Source organism: Magallana gigas, chromosome 10 (genome assembly GCF_963853765.1).
Source record: "Magallana gigas chromosome 10, xbMagGiga1.1, whole genome shotgun sequence".
Classification (NCBI taxonomy): domain Eukaryota; kingdom Metazoa; phylum Mollusca; class Bivalvia; order Ostreida; family Ostreidae; genus Magallana; species Magallana gigas.
This window is the reverse complement of record NC_088862.1, coordinates 27,235,459-27,261,265: the sequence shown is the minus strand read 5'-3', so window position 1 is coordinate 27,261,265 and position 25,807 is coordinate 27,235,459. Positions and strand designations below refer to the sequence as shown.

The window sequence follows — 25,807 nt, the reverse complement described above, 5'->3', positions numbered from 1 at the left end:
TCACGGTTTGTCTGTCTCTCTGTCTCTCTCTCTCACGGTCTGTCTGTCTGTCTGTCTCTCTCTCTCAAGTTTGATTTTCGGGCCTTATAGAATATGATAACGTGACCAACACATCAAAAAAAAAAGAAAGAAGGAATTTCATTTTGTAAATGATTTTTAACAGCTACACGGCTGGAGACCCAATGATCTCACACAAGGCCGAGGGCGGCGCCTCTGATGGATATACCTACAGTACCAGTATAGGGGCCCTGACTGTGGGTAGTACCTTTGACTGGGGCTCCCAGACATCAGACACCAGGAAGGAATATGCCATACACGCTCGTGTCGACCCGGGTGAGTATCTGTTGTCATTTACAGAATGGTAGTGGCCATTCTTAATAGACTTTATCAATCTCCTTAAAGAGAAGAGCTCTGTACAAAAAAATAGGGAATGTTAACTTTTTACTGTAATCAGTGAATTTTGTATCAGACATCCAGGTAAAGTAGTTATTTGCACAAACAAAATTACATGTATTGCGCTTGTTTGTTTGAGTGACTCAGGTTACTATTGCAATAGGTCTTTATCCGTCGTCGCGCGTTAACAATTTTACAGTTTAAACTTCTTGAAAACAACAAGGCCAATGATTACCAATTTGGGTGTGAAGCATTTCTATGGTAACAGAAATATAAATTCATGGCCCTACCAGCACCGGGGCCTTACAGGCAAGGCCAAATATACAAAAGGTCCTAGCCACACATGTGGGGAAAAACTGACTGTATGGTTGAATGTAATATCCATGAATCCCTCTACATAAATTGTGAGTTTCAAGGCTCTCAGGACAAAGGTTCAGACTCTAGGACAGGGCCAATTTAGCAATATAATGTAAATGTATTAACTCCTAAAATATCTTCTCTACTCCCGTACATTTATTTGAAAAACTTAATGCATGATTCTTATGTCTACCTGAAATTTATCGTCCCTGTTACAAGGGTTCAGGCCCTAGAGCGGGGCTTTTATATATGGCAATATAGTAAAAACATATCAAAATCTTAAAAAATCTCCCTCTCTACTCTTATTAATATTTGAGAAAAAATTAAATGCATGGTGAGGATGTCCATGAAGCCCTCTAACTAAGTTGTAAAATCTATGGTCTCTGGATAAGGGGTTCAAGCCCTATTTGGGTCAAAATGGCTACATAGTAAAAATGTGGTTGTCTCATGGGAGAGAAACTCATGCATAGTTACTATGTTCATAATGTCCTGATGTTAAATTGTGCAATTCACTGCCCAGGGCATGGGACAGAAATGGAGACTTTTTATCGTGTATCGGCGAGGGGGTGATAAATACATGTATGACTTTGTTTGAACATCTATTTTTACTCAGGGAAATTGCTGTTTGTCATCCATAACAATTTTAACTTCATTTTGAAATAACACGGCAAATTGTCACTCAACAGTATTGAATTATTTGTTTTCAAACATCAAATAATAAAAATGGGGTAACAGGCAGGTGTCTCAGATTATGGTTTATACTTCAATATGAAGCTTAAAATGCAAATATAAGACTCTGAAATGTCAAACTAGGGGCTATAGTACTCAGCTAGGTGACCGTCAAGGCCTGCGGGCCTCTTGTTTACTGTGCACTGACAACCAAATGCAAACTTTTGAATTTTCTTCTTAGAGACAGAAAGGGGAACTAGGTAATTTAAAAAGCAAAATTTACATAAAATATCAAATTTCCTAGAGCGGGACTTATTATACAGTGTGGTGAATTTTCATCATTATTTTGATTGCTGGGACCGATAAATATATAATAAAAAATTAAAGTTAATTTGTTTATTGTTTTGTTTATTATGTTTATTTTCTTAGGTAATACACCGACTTTACCTAATTTGGACCAGACCGTAACTTTTCCGGATAGCACGGCCGCAAATACTCTGATGTATACCGTGACCTCTTCCGATAACGATCCACTGGACACCCTTACCGTTTCTATGACAACGACTACCTCATCGTTTTCCTTTGATGCGGTTTCCGGTAAAGTTTTGCTACTTACTTTTCCAACTGAACCAAGCTTATCAACAAATATAGCAACTAAAAGTTATATTCTAATAAAATAGTTTTATTCCTTCTTCCCACTACAAAAAAAAAAAGAAAACTCATAAAGATCTGGAGAAGAGGGACGATGTTTTGCAATAATTAGCTGTCTTTATAGTTTGTAGGAGTTATCAAAAGCTGCGAAACAAGCGGTCACACAATTATATTTGAGAGTATAGAGTTGAAAAAGTACAATGTACTAGTAGTCTGGCAAAACTGTTTCCAATTGTAGAAGGGCGAAAATGACACGGGGCGAAAATTTCCAGTTTACAGTATCCCAATAAGTGTACATTATCATATCAAGAGGAAAAAAATCAAACGATAATATTTTTGTATTCTTTCTAACAATTGCACAACTTGATATTTTCTAAATGGAAAGAATGATAACCTTGACCTGATCTTACTGCGAAAAAAGGTCAAATTTGATACCACTACTTTGTAATGTGGTCTCTTGACTGTGTAAATATTTCATGCAGTTCTGAATGTTAGGAACATGAGAAGACTCCTTAAAAAGGTAACTTGAAACCATTCTAAAGTGGAATTATTGATTGTTTGAGATATTTATTGTAGGAGAGGTTCGAAATACAGGAGCACTTCCGTACGGAAACAATGATCTGTCTTTCACTGTCACCGATGATTGTGGTAAAACAGACACCGGTACCCTCAGGATAACCGTAACCAATTCAGTATGTAACGCGCTTTCTGATTGGATGCTTCAGTTCAGTTTGTAATGCGAAATCTGACTGGGTGCTTGGATTCTCAAAATAAATGAAAGAAAATAGCTATTAAAATAAATTTCTTACCGAATGCTTAAATTCTTAAAATGAATAAATGAAAGTATCAGCTGCTGAATCTTGATAAAATTACATGTATTTTGCTGTATTAAAAATGCAGTATATACAGGCATCAATATGACTTGACCAAAAAACTACAGTGTTAAAGGTGGTATAAGACACCTCTATGTTGTGACGTATAGTTTATAAAATGAACAATGAAATGAGGTGTAATCATATAAGTAGTTTCTTTCTCAGTATTGTCACCTAACAGCGTAGCGCAGTAAGTTAGAGGGTTAACTACGGATGTGTAAGTCAGGAGTTGCAATCCCGCTAGGGGGTTTACATTTCTCACTTTTCCCAAAATTTTCAATTTTAATTAATAGCTATTTTTTTGGTTAAATAGTGTAAAATTTGAAAATTCTAAATCGATGGAAGTATTCTAATTTTAATGTACTTTAATCCACATTAATATCGACAGATGACCCATACAACCTTAATGCGTTTTGAATAATCCATATATCTAATATACATGTACTTATAGAGAATAGATTATTTTAATTTTTTAATTTTTTTCACATTGATACGCTTTTTTCAATTTTATGCAATTGGTAAACATTTGCTGCAAAGACAACAATCATATTAAATACATCATTTGTGCGAAAATCGAATATTGTTGTCCCATTTGAATAGCCATACCATTAGCTAATCTTATTCAAAGACATCCATTTGACATTTTTTCATCAAAAAAGGGAAAAAAGAAAAATAAAATAAAATCTGAAATTTTAGGTCCCTGTCATGAATAATCTACCAGCAACAGCGGATATTACGGAGGATCACATGACAGAACAGCTTCTCTACACTCTGGATGTTACGGATGCCTCCCTCGCAGACACTGTCAGCTGTACAATCGCTAATACGACCCCCTCCACAACGAATTTCTTCTCCCGAATAAACGCCGGAAGTACAAGTAATTACGTCGTTATTTTATATTAGTATACTTTCATGTTAAATACTGAAATCTGATTGGTTTAGACGAAGTTGATAATCCGTTCTATTACCCTCAGCGTTAGCAACACACTTAGCAACGGGTAACACAACGAATTGTTACATGCGCGTTAATTATGCGCATACGGTTCGCCGTGAAATTCACCTCACTTCTATATAAAATCAATCAAAAAAACTCTAAAATGAAGACATTCAGTATAATAAATTAAATAGTGCCTGTTTGGGAGGATAACAGTTGAAATTGACACCCCGAGGAAACCATTGTCAACCGACGCTTTCAACTGTTACCCCTACCAAACAGGCACTATTTATATAATGCTACTGCTGAAAACCGACTAAGTTTTTTTGTATGCAGGAAAAATTCATGAAGAGTTTTTATACATGTAGATATTCGTCCCGACGTTCTTAATGTCCTTTTAAAATATTCGGTGTCTCTGTTGTAATTTATAAAGACTTCTAACATAAGGTTCAATGCTTAAACGCTAAAATTATAATGCCTGCGAACCTATAAAACATTGATTGGTCGCAATGAAGTCGTTGCGAATAAAGGATTGTTAACAGTAAAAAAAAAATCAACCAACTGTTGCTGAGGAACTGGATGGTCAACAAAATAGCATTTAGATGGACCTAAAATGTTTGGATATGATTTAAGGAAACATTTTGATATAATCTATAGCCTAATAAAAGTGTTGATATTTTCCTATATTCTCTAACGAACTCTTCATCTTTAGGAGATCAAAATTGTCGCTGTTAAAAGTGTGGATATTTTCCTATTTTTGTGATCAGCTTCGGCCGATCACTATTGTGTTCATATGAGGCATCCGGCAAATGCTTCCACGTGCGCACACATTCCGCTTGCATAAGTAGTTCTTATAAATACTTGAAGTTTGGTATAGTATTTATATAACATTTTACTTAGTTTTATTTCAATTCATTTACCTTAAGAGATGCAAACATACATAAAACACAGTTCGACCTGTTAATTTCAGAATGCACATTTTGTCCCACGCGTAAGAATTTCGATCGAAAGGTTCATTCAGCAATGCAGTTGACCTCGATGAACTGACCTCAATCATAAGAAGATGCTCCATGAACTGACCTCGATGATACGATCTATTGATGTTGCATAATAGTAGCTAGGAAGACGGCTTGATTTATAAACAAGATTACGTTATAATGCAACCTCAATAGCAAGTTATGATGGCATTCAATGTTTTTCAGTCGCATTAAATTATTTTAATACAACTCTTTCTTTGTATACGTGTTAATGCTCTTTTAGAGCCCTACTCAGTATTCTGAAGAAGTAGATACATTAAAATTTAATAATTACGTTAAAAATATAAACTAGACAAGGAGTTTACGAACGGCTTTCCCCAAGTTTATTTCAAAATTAAATTTGTTGACGGTTTATAATGATGAAATTATGGTGTACAGATTCAAAATATTCTATATTTTTTTTAAAATACAGTACTTTTTAAAATATTTTACATCAAACTGATCATTTTGATTGCTTCTTGCTATCAATATATATGTATTATCATTGCCGATCATTCCTTTAAAAGGAATACTTGTTCTATATAGAACTATTTTTCTACAGGAGATCAATATGGTCTATGAAAGACAAAGGCCATCCAGTCATCTTTACGGCAATTAGTCAAGTGTAGTTAAAGATAATTTGAGACGACGAAATATGTTTCGATCATTAATATCTAGCCAAAGGGCCATACAACCTTGACAAACTTACTTTGAAACAAGTCTCATATTCACAAAAAGATCTTATTGTGGGAAAATGAGACCCAGATCAAAAGATCTTTTTAAGTTTTCGCTGTCAGTGTTGGATTTATGGCTGCTCTATTTTGGCTCCATTAAGACTATTTTTTTAAGATTATTTTTTTTAGTACTGTATTTCTTCTAATCACAATGAAAGACGCCTTCAAAGGGTGTAGTCAGTTTTGCGTTTCCTTTTGATTTGTACAATCTTTTGCTTCTTTATATTCATCGACATTTTTTTTTCAGAATTCTAGACAGAAGTAAACTGAAATAGAAAAGATACATGTAGACTTAATAGGCACCGAATCTATACGAAAATAGTCTGGGGTGCGGGGTTTGCTTACTTATATTTAAATATTTATTTGTACAATGGCTTAAAATTATATAAATATAAGTAATAAGGAAGTATGAGGTTATAATTTGGTCGGGCGTGATTCGAGCTTTATTGGATTTGATTATGCCCCCACCAAAATTATCAGCTCATAATACTCAAAGAATGATTCGTTATTAACTGATTCAAATTACCAACCAACATCTTTCATTAAAAGATCTATAAACTTTAGATGTATACCATTATATTATTATTACACGTATTAATTTACAATGGAATTATATAGCACATGTATAGTGTCGGTTTACTTTTTGGGGAGAGAAGCGCGGCGGGATCAGTTAATGAAATGCTGTAATCTCGAGGAAAAAGATATATATATTTTTTTGTTCAAGTAAGCAGTTACTTTTATTGCATAATTTTGACGGACGTCATAAGTTTGAATATCAAAGACAAGGAAATTAAAACAACGTGAATCTTTGTGAAAACATTACGCCATTTCATCCTGCCATATTAAGTCATTGTCATTACTAATATATTAAAGCATTAACGGATTCAGTTGCTGTGAAAAATGTATCAGCTGTCTGTTTATTTGTCTTTTAAAATTTTCACGATTTTTTATCAAGTGCAATAGTTTCAAGCTATAAGAGAGTTTATGATATTACTGGAATGTAAGTCTTTTAAAAATTGGGAGTTCATTTGAGTGTTGATAATTTTCTTTTTAATATGGGCACCAAGTGTCACCAGTCAGACAGTAATATGGGCACCAAGTGTCACCAGGCAGACAGTTGATATCTTAATTTGGTTTTAAACTAAATATCCTCTATACTCAGTTTACATTTACCGTGTTTGTTGCCAGTCTTTTAAGTCTTGGGTTTGAGAAGAGAGAGAGAGAGAGAGAGAGAGAGAGAGAGAGAGAGAGAGAGAGAGATGGTCTTTAAACTTCATTTAGATCTTAATTTTTTTAAAAATAATATCTTTATCATAACATGTCTATGGGTGGCGAAAATGGTTAAAAGGCATTAGTGCTAAACGCACAACTTATTTTTAAAAACATCCTCAAATACGAAACAGAATTTAAATCAACAATTTCTTTGGCAGAATCAAAAGCGATGCTTTAACGTCTTTTTTCGCCGCCGCTCATAATATTATCTAGTAAAGAAAATTCTGGTATTTAAGGTTTTAAATTGGAATGTTTGTTTTTTAATATCGTTATAGATAATTCTTTTTCCTAAGAATATTCAAATAGTCTGAAAATGAAACGACCATCGAACCCTCTTTAAGATAAAAACTACTTAGTTATTGTATAAAGTCAATTTTAATTTGAATATTCTAGCTCCCAAAAATCTCATGGAGGAAAAAAAAAGGCGGGACTGGCATTGCTAATTGAAAAGAACTTTGTTTGTAAATTACCATATATGTCAAATTGAATACAACTGAATGAAACAAATAGCTACAAGATGTATACGAGTATAAATTAAGTTGATACATTTCTTAGTCCGAGCTGTTTTGACGTCATCGCAGGGGTCTATGTGCCAGAATTAACTTTTTTTTTTTTTTTTTTTACAAGTGTTGACTTTTTAAATCTAAACCAATAGAAATAACTTATAACAAAGAGATATTAATGTGCATGTTTAATTTGTTTTTGTTTTTTTTCTATGGCATTTCACAGGTGTATATGGAATTTACATCAAGGCCCAGCCTAGCTTATCTTACGACACCGCGCGGCAGTATACACTGACCATTTCATGCACTGATACGAAGGACACAGCGCAGGGGTCATTCATTGTCTACGTCACGAGGAACAACCCGCCCACGTTCGACAATCTCCAAGGTAACGGGCTCCACCCACCGAGCTTGACGCCAATAGCTGCAAACGATTAAACGTTGAGCATCAAGTGTACCTATTCTATAGTATCAACCACCGATGCATGCATGATTGATAACATTTTGGAATTTTGATAAGACCTAAAAATCACGCTCATTCCCTTGAAAGATTATTAAAAAATCCCATAGCAAGACAAAACAAGAGGCCAGTGGGCAACATCGCTCATCTGAGTAACAATAGGCATGATAAAATCAGCTTAATGGAGTCATAATACAAAATATCGGGACAATGTGGTAAAATACATGTAGATCCTGTATGAATAAAAGTCCATTTCATCCTCCCCCGGATATTCTTATGTTTATAATTAAGTCCCTTTCTTAACAGGAGGATCTAAAAGTCATATCACATGTCGAGCATTGCAGTTCTCACAAAGATCCTTACCAACTGTTTATATTTATATTTGGAAATACATTTCCTATATGAACCTATAGAATACCTCGGGTGAGCTAAAAACGAAACAAACAAAAAAAAAGCAAACAAAGAAACAATAAAAAAAAGAAAACAAGAAAACAAACAAAACCATCCCCAGAAAAAAAAATAAACAAAAAATGGGAGATTAAAAAGGGAAAACAATATATCGTGTTGCGTACCTTTTAATTTCATGAAACGAGGTTGAATTGTCAATAAACACCCCTCAGGTCTGCCTTAAAATATTTGCGATGCTGTGTGTGGCCTTACACTTTTATAAATGAGTAAAAAAACAGCATTGAATCTAATCATTCTAGATTTAAATTGACTAATTATTTTATATTTATTATAATAATATATTATATTGAGTTCTTCGTCTAAAGCAGATCACTATGGTCTAAAAATTGACATCACCATAGAGCCTTCTAAATAAATGCATTTAGAAGAGAGTCTTTTTTATCCTATACTTTTTATCGAAGGATCAACACAAAGAATTTGGTATACTAGTTGTATTTATTCTATATTTCCTTCTTTGGTTTAAAAAACCAACGCCCCTGCAAATAATGATAAACCTCTGATTACCTCGAAATCATTGTTTAACGCAGACATATATGAAATTGACCCCATTTCATAAACTTTAAGATATGTCAAATCAGGACAATGTGTTAATAAAGCTCCGCCGGCAAGGCAAAACACATTGCGATTGATTAAAATCTAAATATTGCAGATAAAAATGACACCGAGACTAAGTAAAATTATGAGAAAAAAATCAGAACAAGTATAAGACATTTCATATCCAAGCCAAGATAAAATTGAAATCGGAAAAAAGTCTCGAGACATTTATCGTGATTTATATATCCAAAGCTTTTTTTAATATCAGCCCAAGTGTAATATTGGCATTGATTTTCTACTTATTTATCATCAAAATATTTAGCGATAACAAAAACTGAGAACGGTTTTTCATGATTCCCGTTTTTAGAATAAATCGACATAGGCCTCTGTATCTACCGTATGTCCAAGTATTGTCATATACTGTAATGTGCAATGCCTCATTGATTTGTGTTTGTTTATAATGTTATGTTTATAAATATATATTGATGATACGACCTGCATGCACTACAATAAGCCCATACCTATATTTTCTATAATTTGCCATAACTTGTAAAATACATATACATCTTATAATAACAATACTAATATATTAAGGTCAAGATCTAGTAAATGATTCCAGACTGTCTTTTTGGTGCTAGAGCCATTATGACGTCATAATTGATTTGATGAATCCTTTCCCGTATTTTACGGTTTTAAAGGGGTTATGTAGAAAATTAAACAATATCTTGACATTCTATATTTAGCCGTTTTTGGAGAGACTGTAGGCATTCTAGATATATTTCATTAGTCAAAAATGGACAACACTCCGACATTTGTTACTTTTATCCTTCATTTTTCATAGAAAATTGTTGTTTTAAACATGCCCCGTTACACCCTATGAAACAAAGATATTGTTATGAAGCATTATTAAAAGAATTCATATCTTGAATTTCATAAATCTGTAGCCACCTTTCATTTTTAAACTGACGTTTAATTTTCTATCCAGCATAAGAGATTATGTAGGGGAAAATGTCGAATACCAGAAGAGTATAATTGTGTAATATTATCAACGCAATACTAAGTACATATTAACAAGTTTTATCTTGTAATGTTAAGGAAATCTTTAATCGATTTCCTACTCCATCTTAAACCCTTAATTAATAGCGTAACTATATAAATGACTATGCAGAAAATGGTTAGTATTTTAAAAATTCTCTCAATTATTATCAAAATGGTCAATGTCATATCCCCCATAAAAAACTTGTAATTGTGAATTTTTTCCCCAATAAATAATAGTTTATTGTTAAAGAAATCAATTTTAAAAAATTGAGGGGGATCTAATGTAAAATTTGTTAACCGCCTAGTTTCCATAAAAATAAGTTCCAGGCGTGGCTGGTGTCCTTCATGTATCAAGTAATTTACACTTTTGCATGCATACCAAATTGTTCATGTGTTTTGATGTTTTGTTGTTGATAATTATATTGTACTCATCCGGTATTTGTCATTTCCCCCATAAGTAAATATTACGTAGTTTCACAATGGAATTGACATTGCTCGTGTACCATACAGTTTATGAACATGACAGTTTATAGAAAGTATAGATAAGGACTTATTGTACCACGTTTGTCGTTCATTTTGTTGATAAACAAAAATCAGGGGGGCGTCACAATTTATGATATCACTTTGACCCAGATACATTTGTCCATTTTTTTAAGACGGGAAGCATGAAAAATATCCTTCTTAGTCGTTGTTACTGTTAAATGATGTGACAATAAGTGAAAAGAAAATCAGTAATAATATTGCATGCGCAATTCATAAAAAAACTATTTATGGTTACTTCATGTTGTACAACATGACAGCCATGTTGTACATTTTTTATTTACTGCCACCCGGTAAATTCAAAATTTGCAACATGACATTACAATACCAACGGATGTACGATATTACAGATAGTGTTTATTTGATTTTTATGATGGTTAAATCCACCCAACATCCATTAAAAATCATAAAACTTTTGATAAAAGTAGAAAAACGACGTAATCGTGTGGGTTTTTTTATTTAATTTACTTCAATTATGTTTGAATTCACCCCTTCAAAATAAAAATCAAAACTTACAAACTATTTATAGTTTGAGTACACAATGACATGTTTCTGGCCCGAGGCCTGGCTACTGTGGAATCACCATTATTTTGAGGGGACCGATGTGCTTTCATGGTTTACTCTTGCCCACGAATTTACATCCCCGCGAACGTATAATTATTTTAGAGTACAATAATTTGTTTAAAATTTATCAAAATTATGCCGGTTGCACTACCAACGAAATTACGTCCCCACGAACCAGGAAGTTGTTGGCTAGACATGACCATTGACCCCCACGAATAAAAATGACTCCACAGTATTTGGTGTTACATAACTACGCGATTATAAAATTGAAGTTTAGAACCGCGCATATATGACCCCCTCGATCCAATCTCCCTTTATTCTTCAATTGCTTTGCAGCAACCACCAGTATCACAGCCAGTAGCACCACCACAGGAACCACTATCTATACTGTGAAGTCAACCGACACCGACTCAAGTCAGCTGTACTACAACATGACGTGTGTTCCTGCTAACTGTCCATTCACCATTCATAACTGTAAGAGACAACCCCCCCCCCCCAAAAAAAAAACAAAACAAAACAAAACAAAACAAAAACAAACAAAAAAAACAAAAAAATAAAAATCAAACCCCCCCCCCCAAAAAAAAAAACAAAACAAAACAAAAAAACAAACAAACAAACAGACAAACAAACAAACAACGAACAATCAAACAGTTGAAAACATATCAGTGTGAGACAACAACAACAACAAAAATATCAGTATCATACATAACATCATAATAGTAAGGCATAAGTCTGCAAGGGTGCTGAACAATTAGATCGGTAAATGATCAGATATCAATTTTAAGTCTGTAAGATTAATGAGAAAGCAGATAATTATACATTGATTTTTTTTTCAAAAAGCCAGAGTTGGACAACATGCAGAGAACATTTTTTCAGTAAAAAGGTTGTTAGGCTTAGATTCTAAGATTACTGATAAACTTAATCAGTTCGGATAGTATGTTAGAATAACAAATAAATAGACCATTGTATGTGTGTTTCTTAGCATCTAATTGCTTTTTTTTCTTAAGCTGGAGAAATACTTGCGACGGCCGACTTGTCGCAGCACACGGTCGCAGGATACGATCTTTACATCTACGTCACCGATGGCAAGACATTGGTAGGACCACGAACCTTAACCGTTATCCTGTTAGGTAAAACAATATCGGTATATTCTATCTACAATTAAATTAAATCGTAAGCTTAATCTAATATCTGACATCGAACGGTTCATTACAGCCTATATCAACTTTTTACATCATGCTAATATAAAAGAAAGCATTATATTCTATCTAAAGTTGGACGATTTATTGAAGCCTATGTAATATTTTTAATTTTAATATTTATGATAATAAAATGTTCAACTATAAATAGTATACTTCATAATAATTATTTGTTATAATAATGATATATAAATATATATATATATATATATATATATATATATATATATATATATATATATATATATATATATATATATATATATATGAAGATCTTTTAAAAACTCTCTCCTCATACTTTCGTTCAAAGACCCTGCAAAATGTTTAATTGTACTGTCCTTTACAAAAATTTAGATTATTGAGAATCAAAATTTGTACATGACAACTAACTAAATGTTGATTCTTAATAATCTAAATTTTTGTAAAGGACAGTACCCTAACATTTAAAAGAATGCAACTACTCTAGAAAATGCACATAATTGATATGTTGTTAATTTTTCTTTTCATGATTGAATTCGCAATTCGCTATGGGCTTCTATAGATCTATTTTGATTATCACACAGGCATTAACACGTCTCCGGTAATTACCAATCTACCTCTGGCTTCTCCGATTTCTATTCCGGAAAACTCCGCGCTGTCCGCTTCCGTATTTCAGGTGTCAGTGTCGGATGTCAACGCGGGGGATACTCACACCTATACCGCCTCTTACAATCCTGGGCTCGGCTCTACTCTCTTCTCCTTCAATGCGGCAAGTGAGTACATGTATAATTTTTCAAAAGGACTTAATGCTCGTAGCCATTTTAGAGTTTATTAAATGCATACTCTAGTGAAGAAACGTCCTGAAAAAATAAAGGAATATATTGAATTTTCAAAGCAAAAATATTTTGAGTATTTAATGAACTTTTCTTTTAAATTAGAGTCAATGAATAAAAATCGTTTCTAAATGTTCAAGTAAATCTAATGGATCATATGTTAGCCCAACCTCCTATTACTTCATATATAAAGATTCATGAACTGTATCACTACTGGGCTAAACAGAAATTAAGTACATAAAGTCATTTCATGCATATCTTTTAAAACATACACAATAGCATATCATAGCATTGGAATCTCATAGCATAGCATTGATATCTCATAATATAGGATTAAAATCTAAATCTCATCATATAGCTTTTCCAACTCCATTCACCATAGCATACCATAGCATAGAATTAAACATCGGGATAGGTTAAGGAAAAAGATCAAATAAACTAATAGTATGTAGCTTCAAAGGGTTTGAGTGCAATCGATCCAGTAAACTATCTACTTGCTTATAGACGTTAAAAAGGCTTGATGGTCGTTGCTTTTTCAGAGTATATATCCATTGTATTCGATAGATCAGTGTTCGAGATATCCAATTTCGACTGACTAGAAAATAATGTAAGTCTTGAATAATGATATCTAACATTTTTAACTAGATTTGATTACCACTTAGATGGCTCCATGGGGTTGTTTAAAGTAAGGAAATAATATGTACATAGCTTAATGATGGAATGTTGGGTAAAAGTATATCTTATACACACTTATTTTTTTTCGGAAGACCGTGAAGTCAGCACAGTTAGTTTTCATCAATATTAACAGTGGAAATAGTTCAGAGGAAAATTATTAAAATGCACTGTGAAAATAGATTACACCGTTGAAGATAAATTAAGTCATCTGCTAATGAAAAAGGTGTTATCTTTCAATATTTCATAAAGATGGAAACACATGAACCGAACTTGCACTCTAAAAGCGTTTGGTAGATGTGGCTATTATCTCTCTCTCTCTCTCTCTCTCTCTCTCTCTCTCTCTCTCTCTCTCTCTCTCTCATATTTACACTATATTTTATAGCTATAAAACTTATATTTTAAAGAGTAAGGTAGATATGATGTTTGATAGGTGATTTGTAAAACACTCAGCCCCCTTTATTTGTGATACGTACCCAAGATCTAAATCATTTCCCACCTAATGTAGATTATCATTCCTTCACAACACTATTCCCTCTGTCATATAAAAAATTTAATTTGATCGCAACCTCGATAATTTCATAATATTCAGTGTATTCTTTCAATAGCATTTTTACGAGAACCAAATTAAGGGAAATGAGAATCCGACTTCATCGAACGTAGTTTCGACTAAAATCAACATTTTAAAAAATTGTATAGAGGCCCAGTACTCACGGGAAATTTGTTACTTTTTTATTAGCGGGTGTTATATTCCATGGTAAATCACAATGGTACAGAGTTCGTACAATTATCACCAAAAACCAATTACAGTGTTCTCTCATTGCTTTGGCTAGTTTTCTGACCAAGTCAAAAACCTATTATTTGTTTGATCATTGTCGTAGTAAATATGCGAGCGTATAAAAAAAATCTCATTATGATTACTTTTAAACAATATTTTCGATGAAAGAATGCGTCTTGTTGCTATCTGTATGATATCAAAAAGGTTTTTGTTTAAAATGAATTTCACAAATTTTGCTTTTAAAAAATTGAATTACAATAATCATATATGACTCTATTTATTTAATTCTGGTTGTACTCTGCATATGATTGAATAGGAAAATTTAATAGATAAATTATATAACATGGTTTGTAGGTCACATGACACGTCACAATGCACCAACGTCAAAAACGTACTAACTGCTTGACGTTACACATGTACGTTTGAATTTTGAACAGATAAATCTCATTTCTAAAAGTAAAGCGCACTCAATTTGTGCAGTAAATTACTAAAAATTAAATTATAAGCAACGAACTCAATATCTACCCAAGTTATACGAGTATAACCCGGGTTGGAGCTGTTTACGCTTTTTCATTATCTGCTTCGCGGATTATTTAGCGTAAACTGCCCAAACCCAGGTTATACTCGTATTATTTGGGTAGATATTGAGTTCATTTCTTGAATATATATATTATTCTTTTAAAATTCGAAATAGAACTCCTACATACAATAGCGTACATGGATTTTTCTGTCATTATTACGTAGCTGGTTTATTGTCAACCTCGTCGTCACAGAATATTAACTACGAGTCCATAGTTTCAACCGCCACAACGTATGTTATAACAATCACGGCGACCGACGGCCAAGCAACGGCGACGCAAACCCTAAGTGTAGCCATTACAAATCAAAACGAGGCTCCAGTGTTTGGGAAGGACTCTTACGCTATTTCTGGGAACGAAGGTTTGGTAGGTTCTCTGTAGATTACGAAGGTTGTTGACCAAAGTACGTGTAATTTTAATATATAGATGTTGCAAATTTTAATGGCAAGTAAAACTGAAACCAATTACCATAACTATATATTTTGGATTTAACAAGAACCTGATGCAATTTCATTCAAAAGCTTGCATGAGAATAGTTACATGTAAATCTTTTTAGATATTTAGATTATCCTTTTAATTATATAACTTTACCAAACGTCATGAATCCACGGTGGAGACATTTCTAAATGCATTGTTTACATGCTGATTTTTAGTCGGGATCGACAGTTGGTAATCCTTCCTTTGACGTCACAGATCCTGACTCCGGTGCCACCCTGACATATGCCATCGATTGTCCAACATTTATTATTGATTCGAATAGCGGAGTTATTACATTCAGGTTTTTATTAATTAGCTATTATGGAAATTTTTCATTTCTACGTATATCATTTTCTACGTTTTCCCGGAAAATTGATAGGCTAAATATGTTTAACTTTTTCCTGTCCAAGCTGGCACCATGACCAGAACTCGAGAAAATTCCTAAAACGTAAAAAAGTTTCAATCAATAATAAAATGTTTACGGAAAAAAAATCATTAAATGAGTGAAGTTTCCTTTGTGGGTTTATATCGTTTTATATTAAACAAATAGCATTGACGTATTTAAAAAAATGTATCAAAAATGAAAAGATACTTTTTTATCCAAATTATATAATTGTTAACCAGGTTTTCAAAGCAAAAAATTCGATTATTGAAATGCTTAAAATGGTGGGCTGCGAAAAAGGTCCTCTTATGTACAAATAACTCCAAAAACAATTTTAAAGATAAATTAAGGAAGACATAGAATTATGTTTTGCAAATCATTTGTACATATATTAGAGATTTTCGAATTACTTTTTTTTTCATTTTGGATAATTTTATTTTTGCGAAAAATAACAGCTTTTCTGATAGTATTGCATAAAGGCTACCCCTCTTTTATAGATAGCTCCTCTTGCAGTTTTTAAGATAGGACATTTTTTTGTTTTTCAGATCTGTTGGTTATTTATCAGAGATATGAATACATGTACATGTACATTGTATTACTTTGATTTTGAATTTTTATAGATACACCTTTTCTATGTGGTTATGTAATGCTTATAAATTTAGGCTTCACAAATGGATTATGTATACTGTTTACACAAAAGAAAAACCGGTTTGGTGTCAAAATGACAGCTTTCCTCTTTTTCAGTTATAGTCTTCATGCTAAAAGGATAAAAAAAGTAATGAAAAGGAAAAAGCTAATTTTCAAAACAATTTGTTTTTATACAATTATTTGAATTATGTCACATGATTCACGTTAGATAATAATGCATTGATTAATGCTATTTTCGTTCGTTTCAAATGTTGAGATAAAATAGAAATTGCCTACCAAATTATATTATGTAAATCTGCTACTAATGATGTGTAACGACGTTGTGCTTTTCAAGATGAGAAATGTTTTTTATTCCTAATATAGTTTTCACTTGCTATTTCACTACTTTAAAAAAATAAAATATCATTATTAGAAACCAAAAAAATATTTTTAATAACAAAAAATTAAAAGAGAAGCAAATCAGGAATATAATATGTAATTATGAAAATGGGTCCCTTGAATCTTAAAGAAAATGGATGAATAATTACTTATACCTAAAAATAAATCTTTTATGTTCAAGAAAATAGAGTATTTTTTTTTTACAATTAAATACAGCGAATAAAAAGGAGCATGTTTTGTAGCCATGCCTACGACCTGGATGTAGCTGGAACCGCCAGTTCTGTCACGTGTACTGTTACCGTGAGTGACGGAGATTTAAAAGACACAGCATCATTGGTTGTCACCATAAATGACGTAAACGATAATACGCCTACTTTTGGAAGCTCCGCCTACACATTTTATGCAAGTCCAGCCACAAGTGTTGGAACAGTTCTAGGCTCTATCGCGGCCACCGACGCTGATATTGGGGCTTTTGGTTTGTTTTATAGCTTATAATATTATTACATTGAATTCATACATTGTTTTTATTATTTTGTTAATTTCTTTATTTTAAGATCAATATATGAAAAAGTTATAAAACTATGTACATTGTGATACAGTAAATATATGAAAAATATTAATAAAACTAGTATTTAGGTTTCAAATCAAGTGGCTTACAACTCACAGCAATTCCTTAACCCTAATACAAAAGGGGGATGGGAAAAAAAAACGAGCAAACAAACAAAAAAACTGCAAAAAGCAAACAAAAACGTAAATAAAAGCAAACACAACTCAAGACAAACCAAACACAGCCAAATATGACAGCCTATTGCATTGTATTTTTCCTAGGCACAGTTTCATACACAATAAACCAAATGGTGCTTGGGTATGAATACTTTGGAGTGCAAAGTAATGGGGATTTTTACGTCAAAAATGGCCTGACCACATTTTCATCCGGGAATACTTTAACGGTTTCTGCTACGGCCGCTGATACAGGCGGATTAACAGGTAGTCAAAAAAATTATTTTTGTTTCATTTTTTATTATCTTTTTAAAAACGTTAACGTTTATCAGTGAATGGTTTTTGTTAATTTTATTTTACCTTTTTTTAGAAAATTTACTACTCATAAACAGCTTTAATATTCTATTGCCATACGTTAACATCTTAATGACATGTTCATTTCATGAATTTAAAAGCAATCTGTGAAAAATAGTATTTATGGTGCATATCATATTAATAGGATTTTCGCTACATGTAAATATAAAATCTTGCGAATAAAAAAAAAAAATATCATAAATTCATTCACCCCGAACAGTAATCACCCCGAAGAGTAATGGTTAAAATCAACTTTTGTGCATAAAATATAAATTTGCGAAAAAAAAAAAAGAAAGAGAGCAAATCATTCTCTTGCCCAGAAAACCTTTCATACAAAACTTAAGCAAAGATAGTCCCTCACCCCCAATAAAAAAGAGAAAATATATTTACACATGCAACCATCTGCAAACTATTTCACATTCATGTCACCCTTTCTTGCAGATACCGCCACTGTCTCTGTCATTATCCCGGAATCTACCACAGCGGCGCCAACTTCCACCACAGATCGCCATGTTACCTTCTTAGAAGACTCGCGCAACATCGCGTGGTTGACGGTTGCTAGTATCATGTTGGCCGGTCTGCTTCTTTTCTGTGCATACTTGATAGTTCGATTTGGTAGCTTTCCTTGTAAAAACGGATCCTTCAAGCCTAACGCCCAGTATGTATTTTTTTAGATAAAGAATCTTTGTAGGATTTTGTACTATGTCACTTGTACATAACAAGTATTTGCGACTGTTTATCAAATGGCCGATTGTAACCAACACAATTTCATAGTTTTACGTTTCCCATAAGGGCTGAATAAATGTTTTAGAAATCTTTAGTTTTGGAAACGTTAAACTTCTCGAGCTTTTTTAGGATTTGATCACACCCCGACAAAAAATATAACCTCATAATACTCAAAGAATGATTCCTTATTCCCTCAATAAAGCATATAGAAATTGACTTTATTTGAACTTCACCTCCATCCCGTCCGCTGCTTGAACTCACGACTTATGGAACCCACTATTATAGCAGATTGCGCCCGGGGCGCTAACCACTCGGCCATCAAGGCAATACAAAAACATCTTGCTTTCGTTGACGAGTGTAACCTAATGCACTAGCCGCTCATTACACAGTCATTTGAGATACAGGTTGAAGACAGATAAAATGTAATTTGAGAGGATAAGAACCATACACATTGCATTGAAATGTACATAATTATAATAATAAGCACAAACATATCTAATATCGAATTGTTGACGCTTTTATTTTTTCTTTGTCATTTTTTCCGGGTGGATCGTCCTCTATTTCTGTTTTTTTTTAATTTATGCACAGAAAGGTGAACAGATGGCCAAGGACAGACAGAACAGAAAAAGTCAAATTAGCCAAAAGTGAGCTTCCATTATCGTATAGATTTCATACACCTATTTATTTAAATTTAAGTTACATGTACATGGAATATTGACAATGACAGCTTCAAATCGGATTACGATATTGATTGATCAGTTAGATAATAGTGAAAACAATCAGTCAGATTACGATTTTGAATTAACAGTTAGATTATAGTGAAAACTATCAGTCAGATAATAATATTGAATAATCTGTAGGCTATTTTTAGCACACTATCAGTTAGCTATTATGACGTACTTTTAGTAAGATACCGGTTATATTTAACAGCTATCAGTCAGGTTATGCTTTCAAAGATCGGTTAGGCTTATTCATAACTATGATTTTTCAAATGTCATTAAAATAAAAGTAACGATTAGTCAAATTGTATTAACATCTATCCGTCAAATTTATATGACGAACTATGACTCGGACTATACTTACAAACTACGAGTCAGAACGTACTAATGAATAACAGTTATATGATAATACACAAAAATCTGTTCTATAAAATTACCAGCTATCAGTTAGATTATAATGACAAAAGTAATTATAATGACAACTTCTGGTCAGATCTAATTGTAAACTAACTTGTATTCGCGTATGAGAAATGTTCGCCGGGTTCGCGATTATTAGTCGCCGCAAACCAGTTTATCGGAAGTAAAGCGCGAAATAAAATTGTCGCTTATCAAAAGTTAGTGTACAGTTTTAATAAGTATTAATCATAAAAAAAAGAAAGATATTCGTTAGAACGCAGCAATGCTAAGGTGTCCCGGAGCTGGAATACGGCTGGAAAACAAAATTATATAAAGTACCCCCCCCCCCCATCATGGATGACGTCACAGTGCTCTAGCGCTATATTTCCCGCGATAAATGTAGTGGTGGATCAAACATCTGTAATGGTGTACAAGCTATTTCAGTATAGACTGCGATACCTGCCTCATTGACATATGATTTGTTTTTATTTATTTTTTTAATTTAGAGATCATATAAATATATACTAGCAAGAGTCATACTTTATTGTGATATCGATCCGTTTTTAAGCTAATTGTGCATGCATGTACAGTAGGCAGGTAAGTATATGAGTAGGGAAATAAACAATAGGGCGTGTTGAACTAAATAAAAAAGAATAAAGAGAAAAAATAAACAGTTAAACAGTTTATGAAGATATTGCATATAGTCAAACCATTAAATTTAAAAGTGGGAAATTACACACCTTCAAACAGGGACCTTGCACTCTCTCTCTCTCTCTCTCTCTCTCTCTCTCTCTCTCTCTCTCTCTCTCTCTCTCTCTCTCTCTCGGGAGAGGGGTAGGGGGTTGCGCTGTATGTATCATAATGCATAACCATTAAAATCAGTACCTTTGGAATACTTATTGTAGAGCAATACTCTTAAAAAAATTCGATGCAAGGTATGTGTATTTCTTGCTGCGCTCGCCAGAACGGTAGCACCGTAAAACATATTATAACTGTGAATAGAATAAAAACTGTAAGTCAGGCCGTAATAAAAATATCAGTTACTAATAGGTATTATTACCTATTTTCGGTTACTGTGGTTTCATCAATATTCGTTGAATTATAATTTTCGGGTATTTCGTAGTTAAGTTAATCCTTGAAATAAAACGTTTATTGAAGTGCAATTTCTATTAACATTTAGTATTGATAGGGTAATTGGGTACGAACTTACCTATCCTTGAAACTGTGGTTTTTACTTTATTCACGAAAATTAATACCCTTGAATATTTATGAAACCACAGTAGACAACTTTCAAATACAGTACCCGCAACGTTATTTTTTACAATCCTATCCTATCGTATCGTGTATCAATCCTATCGTATCGTGCGTGTATACTGTTCTATCGTGCGTTATATCTATCCTATCGTGCGTGTATACTGTTCTATCGTGCGTTAATCCTATCCTATTGTGCGTGAATCCTATCAGGTTTATCGTTTAATTTCAACAATTCTTCCGTTTATCCCATCGTGTTAATCGTTTCGTGCCTTTTTATACGCAAGTAAATTTATTACTAAGTTGCAACTCGTTCGGTGCGCCGTATACGAATATTTATCGAACAAGAATTGTAAAATCCTATCCAACATTCCGTTAGGATACTAATTTTTAAAATTTTAGATCAAAATTAACCAATATTATATGTAAATCATATCTGTTAACATTGAAAATGAAAAAGGAAGTTCTTTGGAACAAGGTAACATATTTACCTGTATATCGAATATATTAAATCGTACGCAGAGTGTATACCTGCGTAAACATTAACTTTTATGCAATATAATTTTGTTGCATCATATTTTACAGAAACAAAACTATTTATGATATGATTTATATTTAATTAAAACCCGAGTTGTATTTCGAACCCGTTATTTACCGTGTGATATTTGATTTCAGGCTGAAATGTCCTCGGCAATCAGCTAGGTGTGTGGTAATGAAAACAATGTTAACAAATCGTACGCGGAATGTGTATCTGCGTAAATATTTATTTAAATTGTCTGTAATAATTCGTTTTTAATGCATCATTTTCTTATACAGAAAGAAATGTACTTATGATAGATTTTATATTTACTTTATACAAAAGTTGGATTTATATAATTAAACCCGCTATTTTCCGAGTGATTTAATCTCGGGCTGAAATGTTCGCGGCGATCGGCTAGGGTGTTCGGTAATGAAAACAATTTTAACAATACAGAAAATTTATTGATTATTAAAGCTCATAATTTTAGTTGAAAAAAATATTAACTTTTCATTTTCATACATTCTATCAATGATGCAGCGATGATTAACAACTCGGCAATTGTTACTGAAAAGAAATTCCACGTAAATCTTTATTTGTACGTGTTCTCTCTCAAATTCTGCCATTATCAGTTTGTTCGTAAATATCGTTTAAATCCATCATACGTTTATCATGAACATCGTTTATCCTTCCCTATCGTGTATCAATCCTATCATATCGTGCGTGTATACTGTTCTGTCGTGCGTTAATCCTATCATTTCGTGCGTGTATACTGTTCTATCGTGCGTTAATGCTATCCTATCGTGCGTGAATCCTATCCTATCGTTTATCTTGTAAAAAATAACGTTGCGGGTACTGTAATAATGACCAACAAAAAGTCAGAATACTGTAATCACCCCTTGTAACTTCTCGTTATCGGTTGGCTTTAGGATTGATAGAATTTCTGCCTTAAAATACCTCTCTTTCAGGTGAATATCTCGCAATAATTTTATCCTATGGATCATTATAAACTTACGAGTATCATTTCTGTAACATAAACCCGTTGTTTAAAAAAGAGTTTATGCTCCTAATGATTTCGGTTTTTTTACGTTTTGATGAGAAAGTGGAAAGTTTGTTTTGTATGCAAGTAATACGATGTACTGTTTAAGATTTGCAAATAACCGCATTTAATTAACACAACGCTGCATCATCATTTAATCCTTAAAATAATAAATTCGGGTCATATAACATAATATACGGGTCTGTCTCAAATTGCATGTGATGAATAGAACATCTATAATTGTGTAACTTTATATTTGCTTTATCCAACTCGTTGAAATAGTTATATTTGCTCGGCAAGCCTCGCAAATATATATACCATTTCAACTCGTAGGATTAAGCAAATATAAAATCACACAATATAAATATCTCATATAATATATATTACAAATTTTAATCAAACATCAATTAAGATTATCGCACTAAATTGCACTGAAATAATAAATTGTAAGAATTTGTGCCACAAAAAATATGTCGTACATTTTTTATTCGAAAAATAAGTTATTGAATGTTTCGATTATTTTACATTAGAAAAGCATGCAAAAAACCATTGGAGGTATGGATTGGAAAACGCGCGTGATAAGAAGTAAGAATATATTTTATAATTTTAATTAAGCTATATCAAATGATATGTATATTTTCAAAACATTTGTAATGTGCTGTATCGAAGCTCAACCATCAACGTTTACTAGTATTTAGTTATCAGATATAATTGTTATTCAAGCTATATAATAGAAAGCAACTATTTTTTTTCTATGACGAAAGTTAAGTCTTGAAAATGAGTACAAATTGGCAAACTGTATCATTTATCATGTATTGGTTGTGATATGCTAGAATTTGTTCTGTCACAGGTACGGACATTACATAGTTAACCATGTGTAACAACATCTTTCGATTGATGAATAAGAAGTTGTACCAATCTGGCGACTTACTCAATGCGAGTACTAACTTGTATACCAGTGTTCGAAAAAAATAACAGTTTTTGTATTTCAATTATTATTGTAAAAGAAATCTGTGGGAAAGGACCAAAACAAAACAACAAAGCAAAAATATTTATTTCTCTATAGTAGTACTTTGTAGTTTCATGATATCTTCAATAGTTAAAAAAAGGATTGTAGTCATTGAATTTCCTTTTAGACTGATGGAGGATGGGTGGACAACAAATTACCCATCATACCAATATTAAATTAAATTGCTTAAAAAAATCATTTAGTAAACAAAATGTATATCTAAAATTCTATATACTTTGCCTTTAAAGGGGCATGGTCATGATTTTGGTCAACAATTATTTTTCCGATTTTAATGTTTACAATCCTTCACTGAGGCATTCTTAATAGGCAACGTTAACCCAAATTTGAGTGTCATTTGTTGAGTTATAAGCGAGTTATAGAGCTTACAATTCTCTGCAATGTAGACAAAGCTTTTGTTTACATTTTAAATGTTGAGGTGAAAATTTTAATTTTAGACCTAAAATGAATGTGTTAAAGATGAAAAAATCAGCTTGAAAAAGGTTTCTATTGGTATGTAAACAAATGGTATGTTTTTGTTCTATGTAAACAAAAACAGGGCACGAGCCTTGTTTACATGACACAGATCTGTGAGCTCTGTATCTTGCGTAAAACGTTAAGACAAACTCTCAAATTTCATTTGATCATTAGATATGCATTTCTAAACCATTGTAAATAATAAAAACAGAAAAATAAAATTTGACCAAAATCGTGACCATGCCCCTTTAACATTTGAATAAAACTGATTTTATTCAGAGTTCTTCTTCTCTAGAGGATCAATAAAGTTTTAATACGACCAAAACTACTTAGCCTCCTTAAATTGTAAACTTTGTTTTGTGAAACCTTACACATGATATATAGTTCATTTTCAAGTTTTTTCAACACGTGCTACATGTGCTCTTATAGAATGTCTTTAAATTACTGAATTCTAGTACGTTGTGGTTTAATTCAATGTATTTGTATATAACGGTTTTCGTTGCAACCTTATGTGCGTGTAAATAAAAATAAAACAAATAGAAAATTTTAATACTGTGTTTTAGTGTTATTTTAATTGAATAAAAAGTGTACTTACATCGAATTCGATCATTATTTCCGAGAAGGCGTACACCAACATATGAGCCAAGGTAGGTAATATATGATATTCTAGTATGCCTACTGCCACAGGAAAGTATGACAAAGCACAGATCAGTAGGCAAAACGCTAGCGGCATCGATTGGCTGATTACCTTGCAGTCAAAAGTGGACTCTGTATATAAACAATTAGTTTGCAGGGACATGATTGTATCTCACTGCTTTACTTCAGTTAAACAGTCGAATGTGAATCGTAAACCAAATTTACTTACCGGCACACAGAGACAAGAGAAGCAATGAAGAACATTAGTGGGCTGGGAAATTTGACACTACCTTCAGTCGCAGACGAACAAGGTCTGGGGACATTCCAATATCTATTGGGTGTACCGATTTTCTTTATTAACTTTACAGCAATTATTTTGCTTTACAAAAGTAAGAAGCTTAATTTCAGCATTCGGATTCCAGCGTTACAAATGGCTATTTCAGATACGACTCTTGGTTTGGTGCTGTGCCTACCAAATACAATCATGCACAATTCAACCCTGTGCTTGTCCAAAAGATATTTCATAATGGTATTTTACCTTGTGGGAGCTCTAACTATCTCACTAATGAACGCAGACAGATTTTTCTCTCTGCAGTTTCCATTCTATTATTCGACATCGGTTACTAAGGGTCGAGTGATTGCAGTCTGTACAACATGGTGGATAATCGGGTTTCTTTTGCCAGCTTTCGAGAAATATTGCGATCAGGTAATTGTATTACAAGACAGAGAACCAATCCAGTGGTCATTTATCGTTTTCAGCGGTATTGTTTTCGTTAACATTTTAGAATATTGCTTCGTTATCAAATTTATGCAGAAGAGTTTCGTATCGACTAGATTAAAAGGAAACCGGAAGGGTGTAGTGAAAGTTACCTTGTTTACAGGTTGTTTCGTTCTATGCACATTTCCATCTCTGCTATTGAATGCCATCTTGTCTTTTACTTCTAAACCGGAACTCCAGTTCTTAGACGGACTGCGCTCGATTCTTAACATGATTGCTTTGATGAATTCCCTTCTCAATCCCATCTTATACTGTGCAT

At 32.8% G+C, this 25,807-nt stretch overlaps 1 protein-coding gene across 1 annotated transcript in view; it reads left to right on the top strand.

Moving 5' to 3' along the window:
• The window catches only part of LOC105327910 (protocadherin Fat 4), a 30,744-nt gene extending 6,673 nt beyond the window's left edge, over positions 1-24,071 (top strand). Inside the window, exons 5-20 of the mRNA XM_066073855.1 lie at positions 164-333; positions 1,849-2,016; positions 2,647-2,762; positions 3,639-3,819; positions 7,628-7,789; positions 11,342-11,479; positions 12,013-12,135; positions 12,768-12,956; positions 15,211-15,410; positions 15,698-15,822; positions 17,172-17,404; positions 17,758-17,916; positions 18,445-18,661; positions 19,318-19,373; positions 23,182-23,236; positions 23,502-24,071. Coding sequence (XP_065929927.1) covers positions 164-333; positions 1,849-2,016; positions 2,647-2,762; positions 3,639-3,819; positions 7,628-7,789; positions 11,342-11,479; positions 12,013-12,135; positions 12,768-12,956; positions 15,211-15,410; positions 15,698-15,822; positions 17,172-17,404; positions 17,758-17,916; positions 18,445-18,661; positions 19,318-19,373; positions 23,182-23,236; positions 23,502-23,532 — 2,323 coding nt within the window. The 3' untranslated portion in view covers positions 23,533-24,071. The remainder of the gene's footprint in view (positions 1-163; positions 334-1,848; positions 2,017-2,646; positions 2,763-3,638; positions 3,820-7,627; positions 7,790-11,341; positions 11,480-12,012; positions 12,136-12,767; positions 12,957-15,210; positions 15,411-15,697; positions 15,823-17,171; positions 17,405-17,757; positions 17,917-18,444; positions 18,662-19,317; positions 19,374-23,181; positions 23,237-23,501) is intronic.
• Positions 24,072-25,807: the final 1,736 nt, after the last annotated feature.